A 19485-nucleotide genomic window follows, 5' to 3' on the forward strand; every position below is an offset into this window, starting at 1 on the left:
CCACCATCCAACCTGAGGGCTCACAGTGTTCTTACACTGCCACAATAACTGTCCCTCACTCCCTTGTAGGCTGTAAATGTTGCTTTTTAACCCTTCCAAGACCTGTAAATTCCCAGATCATGCAACAGGGCCCCTCTACAGGAGGAAATTGCTCAAGGATTCCAAAAAAACACCTCATCTATCCCTTTCCCACACTTGATAAACATTTTGTCTTCTTACAGTCCCCCCAAACACTCCACAAACTGCATTGAGAAACACCTTCAAGACACACTTCTAAAAAGAGAAGGAGGTAGGAGGCAGTAGATTCAACATTTTTCAATGACAATTTATAAGCCATATTTAAAATGTGCCCCAGCAAGGCCCCCATATGACTTGAGAAATCTGATCCAATCCAAATCCCCCAGAAAATATCACAACTCTCTCCACAGTCCCCAAGCGCGAGGCTGCGTGCGGGAACGCGAGTTCACTGGGAGACGTGTAAAACTACATGTTGGCAAAAAGCTCCCATGTGTGCTCCTTCCAGCAAATCCAGGGAATATATAGAAACCCACGGCATGAGCCCCAAGGTGCTCTGCTATTTTAAAACAGAAATCTCTCCTCTCTTAGGTGTCTGTGTGTTAAACACAAGATAATCCTTCCTCAACACGCAAACCCGATTCCTCTTACTGCAGCCAGCCCAGGTGCAGTGAGGACAGCTGAGCTGGAGCACATTCTCCCAAGGTAAGGAATCCCCTGGAAGAGGCCAACATCAGCTCTGTTTAGTAGTCTTTGCCTCCAGATGCAATTGAGACACAAATATGAGGGGCACAAGCCCTAGGTTTGTTTAAATCATTAAAGCTGGATGGTTTTTACATTCAATCTAAGGAGAGTCAATGGCATCAAACCAATAATGTGCATCACTGAAAGGTGTGAGATCATTCATAAATTCAAATACAGTAAAAATGAAGTCTGTATATATATAGAACATAGAGAGACAGACAGGGCCACTGAGACAATTTTTATGCACTTGTTAACCTCCCATTTGCAGTAGATCCTGTGCCAGCCACACTGAAAACCTGATTTGGATAGATTCTGTAAACTCCTATTATTCCAGATCTATTTTTCGTAAAATAATTTTATAGACATTTGCTGAGAAAAAATTCTTTACTTCACAACAGCATACTGATAGTAAGGTCATACTTTTCACCCCAAAATCACTTGCAAACTCAGAATAATTCTTCAAGATATGTAATCACCGTCATTTCCTTAGTCAGTATCTCCACCATTAGGAAAAAACAGTTTAAAAACCAAAAGAATGAATCCTGAATTTTGAAAAAAATATTTATCTCCTATATTAAGTACAAAACAACTGTACAGGGATGCCTTGTTTACCCCCTTCCCCCAAGCTGAGTTTCTATGTGCATGTCAAGATGTTATTTTAGCTGACATACTTAAGGTCAGCCAGCTCCGGCCTCTGCAAAACACCAGTGTAATACTTCGTTTTTAAACAAGACTTTTCATGTGCTAATCTCTGGGGCACCTAAGGCAAGGGGAAGTGTCATTATCCCAAGATGCAGGTGCAGGAATGGCCCAGAGCTGGAATGCCTGGCAGAGGTTCCCTGCCCCTCGATGTCCCCGGGGGCACTAGACCTATACCGGTGGAGGAAGGTTAACATGGATAGAAAAGGAGGTCTCCAGATTTACATGTGCACTCCACAGAGGATGCTGGGAAATGGGCACAGTTCAAGTCCTCGCTCTTATGGAAAATATTTCCCCGCTTTTATAGATAGGGATTGTTAGCCATGTTGAACTCCAAAGTGTTTAGTGTACTTTGTTTTTCTTTCACTGAAATACTTCACTTTTCAAGCATTGTGGCATGCAATTCGTTTGTGGAATTGGTCATGGCATCAGATGTTAATTGGGGCCTGGAAGAATCACCTTTCTATAAAATTTCCAAGCCATCTGCCCCATGCAATGTCACTGCAGAGAACTTATTTGTTGTGGTTTAACCCCAGTCAGCAACCTCGCCTCACACAGCCACTCATTCACTCCCCCAGCAGGGGACAGGGGAGAGAATTGGAAAAGTAAAACAGAAAATTTGTGGGTTGGGATAAAGAGGGCTTAACAGGTAAAGCGAAAGTGATCCACACAAGCAAAGCTAAACACAGAATCAATTCACTGGTTCCTACGAGCAGGCAGGTGTACAGCCATCTCCGGGAGAGCAGGGATCCACCAAGCATAATGGTGATTTGGGAAGTCAAAGGTCAGCACTGTGAACACTCCCCATTTCCTCCTTCTTCCCCCAGGATTATAAGCTGAGCATGACACCACATGATCTGGAATATCACTTCGGTCAGGGGGTGTCAGCTGTCCTGGCTGTGTGCCCTCCCAAACCCTTGCCCATCCCCAGCCTCCTCACTGTTGGGGTGGGGTGAGAAGTAAAAAACACCTTCACTCTGTAGAAGCACTGCTCAGCAATAACAAAAACATCCCTGTCTTACCAGGACTGTTTCCAGCACAAATCCAAAACATTGCCCAGACTAGCTGCTAAGAGGAAAATTAACTCTATCCCAGTCAAAATCAACACAATTTTTTAATAAGTTCTCATGTTTTGTTTTTCTTTTAAAAAGAAAATAAAATTAGGAAAAACAATAAATAATGACATAAATATGAAAATATGGAGCTCAGAAAATTCAAGGGCTGAACTCACTTGTGCTGAGCAGAGGGACTGACTAGTTCCAGTGTGCAAAAGGCTCACTCTTTTACTCTGCTTCTGGCAGGTTAAAAACCCCAAAGAGGTAGTAGCAGCTTAGGAGTCCCGCTGTCACCTGAACACCAGCCACCCACCTCCAATTGCCAGTGTGTAAACTCATACAGCAGTTTGTTTTGTCCATTTTCCATTCCTCCTGCCTTTGTCATGATTTTATTATCTATTATTTTTTAACCCTTGTCATATTTGTCCCAAAGGAGCAGCAAAGCAAAGCTGAAAATGAATCCCAATAATAACAGAAATCCCTTAAGTCTAGTTAGCTTTTGATCAGCAAAGCCTTTAAGAGGGCATGGGACTGTAGCAGAGGCACTGATTAAGTAAATGGTCAGTGTGCAGATCAAGCTTTGATGACGCTCTCCACAAATAGAAGAGCTAAAAACTTATATTATCACTATTTAATTTATTCCCTCACTGAAGAACTGGGCACATTTCCATGGTACCCTTGCCAGCTGGTAGTAGCAGATTGACTTCAAGAGCTCTTTGCTGATGACCTGTATTTCCCAGAAAAAGCAGCAGGGATACAGCTCAGGAACATTTCTAACTCAGACTAATTTTTTAATTACTTAATTTTAGGCCACATACTTCAAAATTAGGTTCCCTCCTGCATTTCTAATTACTTTTATGCTAACATCTTATATTCAATGATGAACAGTGGATTTTCCTGCAGTGACTATGATACAATAAAACATCTCTCTGTACTATTCCCCTGCCCCTGAATGTACATGAACCATGAGCTACATTCTGGTCCTAAGCAATTAATTAATAATAGAAAGCTAGCTATAGTTATTACATCTCCCTCCCTTTTCTTTTTAAAATAACTCTGTTCAATGCACAACTAGGTTTCAGTGTGAGAGTACAAAATTCAGATCAATATCTACTGAAGTGTAGCGCAGTAAGTATACTCTCGAACTTCATAATAACCTGTCATAACTGAGCAACTCAAAACTTCTAAGCATTTTCTCAGAACCTATCAAAATACAGCTGAAAAGCTGTGTCTACCTTATTCCACTGTTGGTAGCATTTTCAAATATAAATGGAACAATACTGAGAAAATATTTTTTATTGTTTTGTCCAGTTATAAGAATTCATCCAGAAGGCTTCCACTTACCTCTTCCACTGATTCTACAGCTCTATTAGAGGCATATCCTTGAACACAATATCACACTGCATCATTTTCTAAACACAAGTGGAATTTAAAACACACAGGCATACATGCATTTCACCTACATAACTAAGCACATGAATTAATCCTCAGAATAATTTCCCTTCCTAGCAAATCTGGAAAGATTAAATTTAGTCTTCAACCAGCCCCATGTTTGACTTAAAAATTGCTCTCAAATACTTTGTTGAGTTTTGATTGTTTAGTTTCGTTGTTTGGGGCTTTTTCTTCACCAAAATTAAGACAAAAAATATTACTTTTTTTATTTACTGGAGGAAAGACCACACCGATGGATTTCTAGGGCACATTCAATGATTTTATGTGACCACGCTTAACAGCATTTTTTAAAAGGTCCTATTTTTCATAAATACTGACAAATGTAAACCACAAAACAGGAAAAAAAAACCAGCAACCAAGACACAGCAGTAGTAACATCCACGTATTTGAAGTACCCACTGAAGACACATATCCCTCTCTGCTCATAAAATAGGACAAGTAGTGAATAAACACGATAATGCTCTGAATATACCCAGCTGGTAGCCTAATGCAGAAATCCTGTTCCTGTACTGTACCTGGGTCTCACCTCAGAATTCACACAGCACAAACTCTTCAAGACTCCCTAAATGATGGTCACTAAAGAAAATGACCCAAACTACCTGCCAGGGATCTCGGTGATTTTCTGTGTTCTGTCCTGCTTTTAATTTCAAAGTCATCATTCATGACTTAAGTGTATTTGTATTAAAATAGATCCTGCTCATTCCCCTGGGAATGCTTGGGAATCCATTCACATGAGGCACTCAATCCATAGGGACAGAAAGGTACATCTGATAGTCTAAACCACACAGTTCTGAGAAGCACAGCAAAGGCCTGGGAAGCTAACTTAATCTTCCATTCATATTTCATCTTTCCACCAGAGGCATGGCAGACCATATTAAAATCCTCAGAGGGTAACTACGGTGAAGATGCCTATCACTGAACATTTACCTCAAGGGCTGGCCCCATTTACTCATTAGCTTCCTTAATAAATATTATAACTATATAACCTTCTGTGGCACACTTCTTAGTAAAGGGGGAATATTTCTCTTGACAAATTTTCTCAAGACAGCATCGGCCATATTCCAAAATAACTAATACCCACTACACAAAGACTGAGGAAAGTAAGTCCTCCCACCCCCATCAATTGAACAGAACAATTAAAGACTCAGTTGCAAATGACACGTTATTTTAGGCTTATAGGGTCTATACATTCATCTATCTGTGCCATAAAGCTATGATTACATCCAGACAGCTTTATGCACCTGTTATGGACAGAGCCATGGATGATTTCTATCAACAGTCATCTTTTCATGTTGCAATATCCTGAAGAGCAAGTGGGAGCAAATCATATGTGTGCCTTCAAGCCCTGGAACAACGCAAGCTAACAAGCACTAAATTTTCAATTTCATCATCAGGAGTAAGTGAATCATAGAATTATAGAATATTCTGAGTTGGAAGGGACCCACAAGGATCACCAAAGTCCAATTCCAGGCCCTGCACAGGCTCAGGAATCACACCATGTGCCTGAAAGCGTTGTCCAAACACTTCTCCAACTCCATCAGGCTGGTTTTATGACCACCTCCCTGTGGAACCTGTTCCAGTGTCCAACCAACCTGTGGGTGAAGAACCTTTTCCAGATATCCAGCCTAAAACTCCCCTGACACAACTTCAGGCCATTCCCTTGGGTCCTGTTACTGTCAAAAGTACCAGATCACACTACAGAAACAATGTCTTTTTTTGTTTGTTTTTAGGAAGCACACAGAATTTATCATTGGAAATTTGTCCAGAAGTGCATTATCATTCCAGTTCATTGTGATTTATGAATGGCAACTGGAGATAGCATGTGATATCAGCAGCTCTGAAACGCCAAATGCAACGTATAAGATACATTACGCTCCTATACTTCTAATGAGGCTTCAGTTTTTTGTCCTCTCTGAAAAGGTATCATGACATATAAACCAAAGATTTATTACTTTAATTCAAGACAGTATTTTGGTATTTTGTTAGTACCTCAAACTGTGTGAAACGTTTTCTACCTGATATCCAAAGAAGACCATCCACCACATATCCCGCATGGCACGAGAGCGACCGATCAAAGGACTGTACAAAGGTCCACTTGTTCTTCCTGGGGCAGTAGCGTTCAACTGTGGGCAACACCTGACGCAATTCGTTTCTGCCCCCCACGGCATAGAGGTACTCATCCACGGCTCCCAGCACAAAGTGCTCCCGGCAGTTCTTCATCGGGGCTATCTCCGCCCAGGAGTTACTGCGGGGGTCATAGCGACAGACAGTCCTCACAGCACACGTGCGCCCTGTGGAGTGCTCCACCTCCCCGCCAGCTACAAAAAGAAAGTCTCCCATGACAGCAACGCAGTGGTGGCTCCTCCCCACGGGCATGGGCGCCAGCTCGCTCCAGTTAGCGATCCCTGCGATGTGAACGTTCTCTTGGTCTACAGGATTGAAGTATCGCAATTCCTTCACTTTACAGACTTCTCGCTTTTTCCCACCAATAATATAAAGAGTGTCTGACTGGAAGCGAGGCTTTGTCCTTGCAGTTTGCCAAACTGGCTGTGCATAGACGCTCTGGTGGTAAGCCAAGGCCTCATTAATGAGCGCTGTCGCAGTTTCACTGGCTTGGACAAGAGGATGAGTAAGAGCTACAGTATGGAGTGTATCCACATCCATAAGGCCAAAGCGGACGTACTGGAGAAGTTCATCCAGATACTGGTAGCGGCAGTTGTGTTCCAACCACCTCACAGCCAGCTAAAAGTGGGGGGAAGGAAGGGAAAAACAAGACACATGTTATTTGCATACAACTCTGTCAAAATATGGTTTTTTGAAATTTGCTTGCCTTCCAAGAGCAGATACATACTTGCCTCAGTCATGGTATCTACGCATCTAAAAAGCAGCTGTGAAAGCCTATTAGTCCACATAAAAAGATATCGTGTATATACAAAAGCACTGCATTGCATCAGCTCCCTTAAAATATTTCCACAGCATTATCAGCTGCTATGCAATATTCTCATTGTGCAGTCTGTTAGTGTTGCTGGAGACCATACTATCCCTTAATCAAGCTGCTGGAAAAATAATATAAACATAGGGGCTGTGGCATCACCTGATACCACAGGTATACTAGAAAGAAGACTAATGTCAGAAGATTACAAAGAAAAGCCTTTTCTGCCCTGCATATTTCATCCTATTTATGACAAAATATTCAAGAAATATAACACATTATATACTGAATCCTTCAATATTATTTTCTTTTTCATTTATTTTATTTATAAAGTGGAGAAAGGTGTAAAGGCGCAAAAAAATTAAGTTAGAGAAGAGAGAAGCACAGAAGAGGCCCTGCTAGTTTGGGGCAAACAGAAAGCAACAATTCAGCAACTGCAGCTAGTATCAACATACAAAATTAAATGTAACATTCAAATCATATAAAGCTTATTGAATCCAACTGGTCCTAAAAAGAGGTTAGGAATGGCCTAAACCATTTCAAGAACAGTTGTTTAAGTTATTCTTGAAAACATCCAGTAATGAAGATACCAAAACTTCCTCAGAAAAACCATTCCCATGCTCTGATATCCCCTCAGACAGATTTTCCAGTTACATATGCAGAAGCTTTAAACCCTTAAACTCATCACACCATTTTCCACCTTTGGGTTTATATCCCAGAACAAGCCTTGAAAATGATTCATCCATACAGGACAAAAAGGATTTTGTTACCTTCTTTCTCTTCTCCACCTCAGATGCATTTGAATATTGGTGTCAGTTTCCTCTTCAGTGAATGAAAAAAGTATTTCAATGCATCTTAGGTCATATTTTCTAACTCTCTGTTGCTTGGCTCACAGTTCTCCATTATTGGAAGCTTTAATGTTTGCTGTTGAAAACTGCACATAATCTTCCTCTTAAGGCTGTAGTAGTAGTGAATAGGTTGGAAGAATCTTCGATTGTAACAATCTATGACATTCTTGCTTGGACATCACTACGTAAGACTGTCAGTGCACTATGATGTTGCTGATCCATATTTAAGCTTATGACTGAGTACTGAATTTTTGGGGTTCTTTGTTTGTTTGTTTGTTTTTGTGGTTTGTTTGGGTTTGTTGGGTTTTTTTCTGCAGAACTTCCACAGAGTGTCATGCTTTTTCTGTCATTACCAAACACTCTACTATTACTTTAGGCCAGTAAGTGACTGCTCCAGTCAAGACCATTCTCAATCTAAATTGTATTTTCAAAAGTCCTAGAAAACCATTTCACCTTCTGATTTTCTGAGAACATAAATCGCTTATTATTCTTTCATCCCACTCATTATCAAAGACATTGACTAGTTCTGGATAAGGACTAACACTACTTGATACTTCAAATCATTTTGACACAGAACTTGTGGAGTGGGTGTTTCTAACAAGCTGAGTGATGAAAAAAATTTCACCTAAATCTTATGGCCCTGTGCTGTTGTTGGGAATGTCACATAAAGGAGCTGAAAAATAAAGGCTGCTCTTATTCATGACTTTTGTATATGATGTATTAAATTTATTACTGGTTCTGTATTCTATCAGAGAGGGAAGATGACAAACCAAAACCACCTCCTTGTTAAGATTAATTTGAAACACTTTTTCCTCACTGTGAACCCCTGTGAAACAAAGAATCAATGAAGGGCATTAAAAATGCAACAGTAGTTCAATCAGTTAAATGTTGTATTGAGTTTCAAATACATGCATTAGCTATATGTATTTTGAATTGCTAGTAAAAAAGACAATAATCAAAACCATTTGAAAATGGTTTTGAACTTGAAATCATTGAGCTTTACAGTCAGGTGTTCAAAGTCCACCAAACCCATAAGTCAGGTGTCTCCTCCTGAGTTGTGTCAGGCAACTTCCTATTCCATGTTTAGCCATGTGAGTGATTCCTGAAAGGCACTTAGCTCTCATCATTCAGGTACTTGAAATTAGGAGAAATTCAGGCTATCTTCAGCATATATCAACTAAATGATATGTGGGTTACTATATTGACATAGAAGAATTTACAAAAACTGAGTTCTTATCTGTCAGCATTTGCATCCAACAGACTGGTTACTTTTGGAACTATAAGTTCATGCCTTTGCTCACGTCTAAAATGGCATCACAGAGGTATCACTTGGGCTGCAATGACAGATATGACAGACTCTCTAAAATACAGACGCTAATTTAAACCATAAGTCTTTTAGAGGAACTTTAATATTAATGCCTTGTTAATATCTTAGAACTTCATCCATCCTTTATTGTCCTGCCTTTGGTCCCCCAATAAATACTGTACAAACACATGAGCAACACCACATACATTCATACATTCAAAGAAATGGTACCTGCATTCATTTCTGGATATGGGATGTGTGATGATCTGCACAGAAGGCATGAATATCTCCGTTACAATACATTTTCAATGATGTGTGAAGTTTGGCATATGCAACTTGGTTTGTACTGAGTTAGGTCTCTACTGAGAATAGTCCTGGAGTTGTAAAAAAATGTTTCACTGAAACCAGTAAATGTACAACTTTTCCCTAAACCACTACAGTGATGACTGCAACGTGATACAAAGATTCTGTTGGCACTCATATGAGATGTACAATCTATTCCACGTCTCAAACCTAAACCTTCTCTATCCATTCCACACTATTTTATCTTTTTAATGAAAATCTTTTAACCTTTCCAAATTAAGTTTATTGCAGCCTGCGTGGGATCCTCTACATGCTGCACCTCAAGGTATCAAGGTTTGGCCTATGTTACTTCCACCCTTCCCCTCTGACAAGTAGCTGCAGCAGCAATAGGGAGGGCAATGTGAATCCTAGGCTGTCTCTTGTGAAGGTTGCTACTGGCTCTTACCAGACTCCATGTGTGAGGTCAGTTTGCAGTGGAAGACTTCATTTTATTTTAAGAGTTTAGAAAGAAGGGCTAAGAACCCTGCACACCACCTGGATGCTCTGTAGGCATTTGACAGAATGCAGAGAAGCTTCACTGAGTCTTAGGGAAGCAACAGAAGTCCGTGAATCACAATGTGTATAGAAGCTCCTGTCCAAGTCAACTCATGCTACTGTTGAACACAATCCAACTACAGTGCCCTGTGTGAACACAATCTGTTTGATTCAGATCATGCTACCACTTGAACACAATCTGCCCAGTGCTCACTTCATCTTTGACACTCCAAGGCAGAAAAAGGGCCTTAAGAGCTAAAAGCTATATTGTTTTTATCACCGTGTCTTGCTATTTGTGACAATAACTGTTTTAAAATTAATTTGGGGTCACTACTTAAAAATAAGCGCTAGAAATTTAACCTACAAATGTAAGTATCTATATCTACATTTAGAGAATACAGGACAAATTTCTAAATTGTGACCTAAGGCAATGGAACAGGTCATCTGGTTTCAGGATCACTCGCCAACTGAGCCTTAGACTTCTACACTGGTTTTGCAGCACATTGTTACCATGTTCTCTAGCAGAACATGATGCCTCACACTATGGAGACATGGAAGAAAATTGGGTGTGGGTGAACAGTCTAGCAGCTATTGGATGGCTGAAAAAGTTCAAAAGAAAGAAAACTGGATTCCCAAACAAGTCTTTCACTTGTAGTAGAAGTAGTCACTGGTGGACTGTAACACAATTCTAACTTTCTTTCAGTGCAAAGGAGGCAAATACAACTCTCATCAACATATGGCAGACACAAACTTCCATGTACGAGACCAGCACACATCTGTATATTTATCAACACAATTTCTAACACCTTTACTCAAGTTTTGTTTAATCCAGACCCAAAAACCTGGTGCCTACATAAAACCCCCATAATTCACCCCATTGATACACTGATTATAGTGCCTGTGTTTTTGCCTCTCTGGCAGTAACAATTAGCAACTATAATCAGTATTGGCAAAATAAACTCAAAGCCATTATAGACTTTATGATGCTGCAAGAAAAGACATTCTGGCTTCTCTAAGGAAATACCAATAGCACTTGAAATTACAACTGTGTTTAAAATGTTAACAAGCAAGCAAGCAAGCAAAAAAAAAAAAAAAAAAAAAAAAAAGACAATCCACAATTTTGAGGTTTAAAATATTTGTATCAGTGCTAAATAATTTACAAAAATAAGGGAAGACTCCTACTCCTACTGCCATATAGGCAAATTCTGTTTAAACTGCTAGAAGCTTCTTTTCTATTAATTTTAATGTATGAATGTGTGAGTAAAGGAAGCTACAGCCTAGCGCCTATATCAACTTTAATAAATAATATATTTTGCCATATTCATCTTCTAAACTAAGTAAATGACAAAAGCAGACCCTCAGAAGGACAGGATTTTCAAACCAGATTAATTCTCTTATTCTAATGCCTTAACCCAAAGGATTTTTCTTGTCCAAGGTTACATTATGTGATCTAGCAATGGAGTGCATTCTCAAAACAGCAGAAAAGAGATGGAAAAATATGTTGTGGCACAGTTGGAGCACACATCAGAGTACATCTGCATGTTGGATAGCGAGTTCATTGTTTTTCCAACACCTGCTTCTGCTTCCAGCACAGTGCTTGTACAGTCCAAGTCACACAGGCTTGGAGCACAGTCCTTCCCTCCTTACTGTCAGTGGTGTACACACCACACACATCCCACAGCCCGAGAGGCCACAGAGGCAGAGCAGGTTAAAGCTGAACCAGGAATTTCACTTCTGTTGAAGATAACCCTGCAAGAAGTAGCTACCTGGTCCTTTGTGCTGCCCGCTATCCCAGGGAGCATAAGAGGCCATCACGCCTGTGCCTTGCCTGTTCAGCATCCCTCCCCCTGCAGTCCTTCTCAAGCCACTCTGCTGGGAAACATGCCAGACCTTCACTTGACACTACACCAAGTTTTCTAGTCAGGAACGCCAAGATACTTCATGAGCGCAAAAAGCTTGACATACTCATATTTATTAGACTCAGGTTCGCTTAGAAACTACTTGAAGCCACAAAGTCAATGTCAGGGGAAGTTTCTGTTGACAGAGTTCCAAGAAAGAAAAAACTTTTCTAAGCCTGGGCTCTGTGAGAGGCAGGGGCCACGGGAACTCTATTAAAAACATCTTGGCCTGCTCTTTATTTGATGTATTCAAGTTTTAGCCCAATGGACTGCAAATATGCTACTTTATATCATCCGAGGTGTCTAGCAAAGGAGATAAAGTCAAAAAGCGACAGCAGTGGAAAAAACATTAGGGGGTTGGAGTGCTGGTTTTTTGTGTTTTGTTTATTTTAGCAACAACAAATAGAAGGAAACAAATTTTCTAAGATTTTATAACAATTAATTCACACTGTCTCATTAAAACAAATGGAAATCTTAATTATAATAACCAAGTGAATGTTTTCACTTTAGGAGTAAACAAAATTTTAAATATGGAAACAAAAGTGGAAAGATGCATTTTCCTGGACTGAGATCAGATACGTGTAACAAAAATGACCCAATTTGTGTGTGAAAATCTGATGATTATATTAAATCAGGGGAAGAGAAAGAACTACAAATTTCACCTGAACAGTTTTTCTGTTCCTTAACAGAAGCAAAGTTTTTGGAAAAAAAAGATCAAATTAATATCTTTGTATCCTTAGCACATTGGACAGTGCTATATACCTGATTCTATTGATTTTGGAAGCCAAGAAGAGTCATGAAAGCAACACAGTTACTACAGCAATCACCTTAAAGCCCCACCAAGGAAACTTCAAAAAGCAAAACTTGTACTTCACTAGTTCGGTCTTTGAAACACTAGGAATATATATTTTGGCTGTAAACTCCCACATAATTTTGCCTTGTCTTAAATTTTATCTAACTCAGCAAGTCTGAGGTGTTCCATACTGGGACCTCCTGTCTCAAATCCACATTTCAGCTGGCAATTGTCACCAACACCCTGGCTCTTCAAATTTCAAGTACAGGAGCAGAATCTAAGGATAAACCAGGACATTTACCAAAGCTCTGAAACAAAGTCCACTGAGGGCTATGGAGGAAATTTCACCTAATCTAAAATGAACAGGGATTTCCTAATTGCCTGAATTTGGATCTGTAAAGGATCTTTGTCATCTTCTGTCTCTACAGACTACAAAGGACAAAATCCAGAGGCTTTGGGATATTCATTTAAACATTTTAAGCAGGATGAACTAAATTTGTCTGTATCATCCATTTAGGAAGAAAAATGTAAGAACTGTTGCTGAGGGGGAAAGTCCCACCATGCAACAAAACACACGCACACAAATTTTCAAAGCCATGAGTTACAGATGAATTTGTTTAGAAGTTAGCAACCATGTAGCACAGCCTCCAGACTCACCCTGAAATTTTATCAGTCTGGTACTATCTTACACTCGTGGACAGCATGGAAAATAAGTGTCTCTAGCATAGATGCAAGAGAGCCTTAAAGATAGAAATCTTTTTCTTCTTTTTATTTTGAATTTAAAATGTGCATAAAAATAAGACTCTAATGAGCTGCATGTGGAACAATCAAAATTATGAGGTATTAGCATTTCTTTTGCACTTTGAGCCAAACAACTACAAAATCATGCATATGATTCTCTCAATCTGAACACAGTAAATATTAATAATCTATGAATCAGCAATGAAATGCCTTTTGCCCCTGAACCCTGAAGAGCGACTTTCTAACTCAAAAAGTTCCAGTACAGTGACTGAAACCACATTTACAAGGCACTGAGCTAAAGCATATGCATGTAGCCTGTGAAAATAAAGCTGTGCCATCCCCCATCCTCTTTACACAGAGACATTTTTAAATTACCTGTTTGTCAGTTTTACAAATGTGTGTCTACGTAAGCAGCTCCCTGTGCGGTGCTGCGTTAGCAAGCAGGTGTGCTTCCATTTGCACATTTGGATTCTACAATCAAAATTAAAACATTTGCTCTGTTTAGGGTAAGCTGATAAACAGGGGGTTTAAATTTCCTTTTTTTTTCTTTTTTTTAATGTGAAAAATGAAAGAAAAACGTTCCTCTAGATGTATTATGCCTTTGGGCTCCATGTGAGGGAAGCAAAAAAAGACAGAGAAAGCTACTGTGAAGGTCACAGAGTGAAAGAACTTCCTCAGGGCACAGAATAAATTAAATCCCAAGGAAAAAATAAAATGTGATTTCCAGAGTGTGAGGCACAAACTCAAAATGACAATGATTGACAGCCAAACTATATCCATGCAATATCGAAGACTGCACGTTCTCATTTACCTCAGTGTAGCCAGCAAGCGCCCATTAAACATCCGTCTGATGCCCAAATTAACCTTCTTGGCAAACTGAAAGAGGCACAAACTATCATAATCAACCTTTCATTATCACAGCAGCCTCTAGTTAAAGGGTCAGAATAATTGTGCCATCAGAGCCCTGATTGTTTTCAATCAACAGACGACTGGAGTGACAGCTCAGTGATGGAGTAGTTTGATGAAACCGCACCAGGCCTAATCAGAGCAGATGAAAGGAAGGCATGATTGGTGCAAATGAACAGTCGTGCCTCTCTTTTTCATTTACAATCTGAAATTACTCTTAAATTTACGGGGTTTTTTCTCCCTTATGAGTACCTCTGAAAGAATGTTTGACTTATTATGGGTTCTGACAGTGCAGAGTTATAAAACACAGGTAGGGTTTTCAGCCCAGGCTTTAAGTGGGTATTCAGCATAATTTTAACAAATTCACTCTTGAAAAGCACAAAATGACTAAAGACTTCCAATGACCTAACCTTTCAGAGCTGTTTGATTAGCAGAACAATTTGTCAAGGTTCACATTCTTCATGATAAGAGATTAAAAAAATGGGCAGGGATCGCTTTCAAATGTTTTCTCTTAGCCAATATATTTATTGTATTATCGCTCTCCTGTTCTCTCTCTCTCACACACACACACACACAAAAGAAAAATATAAATTAAAGAACACTGCATTAATAACCCTTTTCCTCTTTGAATGAATAATAGAATCCAAGCAAGGGTTTGTTTGGAGATGAAAGCAGAGGCCAATTATCATGCCACTGACAGCATCAATATTTAGTTTCCTGGTGGGTTGGGTCATTCATTCCCACATTTTAAAGGATGGGAAATTAATCAATCCCACTAGGTGTTTCTAACCTTACTCATCAGCACTGATTCAGAGTGTCTCACAAGTGAACAGAGGGGAAAAAAAAAAAAAAAAAAAGTAGAGGCTGCTTACACAAAATTTGGAAAAAATGGAAGATTCCTGCACCTCATCTGCTGGGTTCACTTCCTCTCCCAGACTCATTCTGCTCCACCCACATGGCTTCCCCTTCTCACAAGGCTGCTGCAAAGAAGGTGAAGTAAATAAAAAAAAATCTAATTGAATTGTACCTATGAAAGAAGAAAGTATTTCAAGTAGTGAGTGCTAAATCTTTTGTTCTGTGATCTTGGTCATCATCAGATGTTTTCTAGTTTTTCAAGTATTACAAAATTCATACGAAAGGTTCACATCAGCATACCAAAGCACAAAAAAGCAGCCTAGAAGACAAGGTTAAGATTTGTCTGAAAGAGGAGTAGATAGAGAAGTTTGATCCAAACACCAACGGCTTTTAAGAAATTTTATGTCCTGTATCTCTTCTCACACTACAGAAGGGAAGTTTTACTTCCTTAAAAATTTGGGACTAAAAGCAGAACATTCACCTAATGCCCTCAGCAAGAGAAGCTGTGAGCAGGCTTGCACATCCTGACACACAGGATGCCATTTACAATTACTGAAGTCTATACTTCTCCAAGTATAAAGACACTGTTCATAAAATATGTAAATATATAGATACAGTGAACTCTTGGGAATGAACCCAAAACATTCCTCACAAACCAGTGATGAAGGAAAGTAAGAGTCTGGGGATCTGCCAACATGTGTTTTGTTGGATGCAGCAGAAGGAAGACTCCAAAGCAAACATTTCTCCACATAAAGAGAGGTGTCTCAGATTCCCATTTCCCCACCACAAGGGATCAATCACTGCACACATTCAAAGATCCTGTCATTCTGCTATTTGTTCCCAACTCCTACCCAGCCAACTCCACACTATCACTAGACCTCTGCTTCAGCAGTGGCACTGGCATTGTGTACACGGGTGCCCCTGAAGTCTGTTCCCAAACTGAACATTGAGATCACAGGTAGCAGGAAAGAAAAAATATGCATCCTTGCAGACTCAAATATTATCACTGTGATGCAGTCAGACTCTCAGCTTCACAGATGGACAGGGTTTGGAGGACTGAGGGATTGGCTCAGGCAATAAAGAGGGAAGCCAAATATAAAGGAACTGACTTCAGGAAACACACAGCCCCAAAGGAAGATTAAAGAACACCAAGGTTCATTATTTCTGGAGAGTGAAAGCACTTGTTAGAATACGTCCTCCTGACCTCTGATCAGGCTCCGCAAAAGCTTCAGTGGATTTGTCCAGACTACTACACAGGGAATTCTTGATCTAAATAAAAAAATGCTATATCTCTTGGCTGGTTTGCTGGTTTGGATTTATGTGATATCATGGTGACAACCTGCAACTTTCAGAACAGGAGCCTTGCAGTCTGTAAGCCACTTTGCAAGAGTCAGAAATTTAATTTTAATCTTTCAGCTGAAAAACACTGCAGCAAGCAGGGTTATTGGTCGAAGTATTTAGCACCAAAAATAATGCATTTCATGATACTATGCCATAATTAAAGCAGAGACAGATACTGCAGGTGTATTAAAAAAAAGAAAAATTATAAAACTTGACAGCAATAAAGTGAATCACAATGTATTAAAAATACTTCTCAATTTTTCTCAAGTGCTGATAAGATCTATCTCCTTAAAGGATTTAAGGAGTAAAGCATACATCACCAATTGCTGCTGGACAAATATATTGTCCTGCACAGTGTTTCAGTCGGTTCAAGGAGGACAACACAACCTACACATGGCAGATTTCTTACTCATGATCAAACAGCTCCAGGAGCAACAATTTTAACACCTGTATTTCTGTCTTGGATATTTCTAATAATTATTTCTGCACAACATCTTTGTGAGAATGAGTGGAATTCTTTATCCAAACTCTCCACTAACCAAGGAGAGTCCCTTGCATTGTCAGTTCAGTGCTTTACTGCAAGCTTCCTTCGCCTCTAGTGCTACACAATTCCAGTGGCCTTCTCAAAAGGGACATTATTTTATGAAAAAGGTTTGTGAGAAAAACACTGCTAGTTTCATTATTTTATGCATGTTTTTCCCTATAAAAAACATAGAAAAAAACCCCAGTTTTATAATAACAGTAAATAATAGAATGTATGCTTTCATAATTGTATTTACTTTATTTACACACTTTCTCCATTTCTTACATTTACTGGCCATGACAGTAAGAAGTTTACCTAGAAGACATTGATTAAACTCAATAAAGACATTCCATCTTTTTAGACTTACAATAAAATGACTATGACAGCAAATCAGTTTTACAAAAGGCTAGCTGAACTACACTAATATGTGACATTATATTTGGTAAGTAATGATACTAAAGCAATGAGTTGCTATAATAGAAAAACTGAACTTCTCATCTACTGGAGCTCAAAGTGAAGTAAGCCACAGACAGAAGGTAAACTCTCAGTTGTTGTAAATTATCACAGCTCATGAAAGCTTGCCATTTTACACCTTCTGGGGAATCTGAATTTCAAAATTATACAGAACATTCCTTCCAAGTATCTAAAAGCAATTTATAAGCAGTAAAACTCAGGCTTCCCTGAGAGAAGTTTATATTTCAACCACTTTCTCAAAATGGGAACTAAGAGAAAAATTCGGTCTCTTAATCAACATCTTCTGTCCCCTCAACCTGTCCAACTGAGTCTCTTTATTCCACTACAAAACATCCCATGGAAATTCTGGTGCTCATGCCACAGAGAAAAGACTGGTGATAGGCAGGTATCTGAAAGTAAGGACAAAACAGTTCCTTAAGTCTCATCTGCCAAAAGTACTTGAGATATTTTTGCAGCTGAAAAGGGCACCTCCACACAGGCAATAAACACTGTGTCCTTTCCTAACCTTGGAGCAGTAAAAACAAAACTGTCCCATAGAGTACTTCAAGAGAAGTCCACTCTTCTGCTATCAGGTCCTCAAACCATGAAGGAGTTTCCTCTACAGTCACTTGGAGCTTCTCTACCAAGGCAGATTTACAAATGTGCTTCTCACATCCAACTGGTTCTTCCACTGTGAGAGAAGAGGCAAGCAAGGCCCTGTGCAACCTCTCTCCATGACATTCCACATGTACAAGTGTGTGTTTAAAAGCTGTATGAGCTTATGTGTAGCTCCTATTGCAACTGACTTTACAGCCACCCCACCACCCACAGCCACTCTCTTTTCCTGTGCACTGCAATGGCTGTCACACCTGGGAGTCTACACACATAAAATAAATGAGCTGGGAGTGATACCAGTGGAAAGGCTCTACTTACTCTTGCAACAAGGCAAATTGTTTTTTTAGCAAGATCATCAAAAAGGAGTGAGGAGGGTGAAAACGCAAAGCCAAGAAAACCAGAGGAAGGCAAAGCAATAAAACCAAATCCAAAATATGGCATCCAGAGACTCAATCTCACTTTTTCCAGAGACACAGTCTCAACTTTTTCCTTTGAAACAAGTCCAGCCACAGAGAGTTAGAAACGACAAGGAAATCTCATCATAAACATGTTGCATATAGGTAAAACCTTACAAAGGGAAGACCTTGTAAAACCATGGCTCAGGCCTGCTACTTTGGCTAAGCAGAAAAGGACTATGGAGAAGTGACTCAGCTGAATTAGAGGTAGAAAAACAAGTTATGTAACCACTGTGTGCTCCTATCATGGTGTATGGTGGTTGGTTGAATTATGTTTGTTCTGATTTAAAACTATGTAGCTGATAACCAGCTAACTGCTTACAAAGGCCTGGGTTTTGGAATAAAAAGGCACTCCTTTGCCCTGCCTGGGGACTCTGCATTGTCACATCAACATTCCTAAAATGTAGCTTCATAGGTCCATAAAACCTGCCTCCCTTTAATAACGGGATCAAATGGCAATGAGCTCTGAGGTAAAAAATTCTTGCCATCCCTTTCCAAATGCATCACAAAACGCTCAAAATTTGGATCCTCCATCTTTGTCGTGATGGTAGAACCAATATTGGTAGGTGCTTTATATCTGATAAGTTTTTCTGAAGCTGCAAAGTACAGAAGCTTATCTCTTCATAAACATCTGTTTAACTAGGGCTGTTAACTGTGATTTGATTCAGTTCAAGGAGATTAGGGTTTATATGCTATCACATTTATCTTTTTTGAAACAGGATAAGGACAGAGAATAGGGGAAGTGGAAAAGGCCCTACCTCCAGCAGCCATCATTGCTAAATCTAGAATTGCTCATTTTTGTTTTTAGAGAAAACATTCCAGTTGACATCAAATGCATTGAAACTTTACATTGCCACATTTAGCACTAAAATTAGTTGCTGGTACATAATTAAGAAGTGGAAAAGACAATTTTCACCATCTGATACACACTGTTTTTACTGTTATTCCTCTCTTGTTATTTTTCCCTCTGAAATATATTTTAGAAGTGTAGCAGTTCACTATAGAGACAAGCATCTA

General features: G+C 39.4%; 1 protein-coding gene across 4 annotated transcripts in view; it reads right to left on the reverse strand.

Annotated features, from left to right (window-relative positions):
- Positions 1-19485, reverse strand: part of KLHL32 (kelch like family member 32) — a 121723-nt gene that overhangs the window by 11159 nt on the left and 91079 nt on the right. For all 4 annotated transcript variants that reach the window (XM_066180518.1, XM_066180519.1, XM_066180517.1 and 1 more), the window contains one exon: positions 5981-6707. In XM_066180518.1, coding sequence (XP_066036615.1) covers positions 5981-6707 — 727 coding nt within the window. The remainder of the gene's footprint in view (positions 1-5980; positions 6708-19485) is intronic.

The sequence above is a fragment of the Chamaea fasciata genome, unplaced genomic scaffold (assembly GCF_029207755.1).
Source record: "Chamaea fasciata isolate MVZ Bird 193981 ecotype frontalis unplaced genomic scaffold, bChaFas1.0.hap1 SCAF_3, whole genome shotgun sequence".
NCBI lineage: Eukaryota > Metazoa > Chordata > Aves > Passeriformes > Sylviidae > Chamaea > Chamaea fasciata.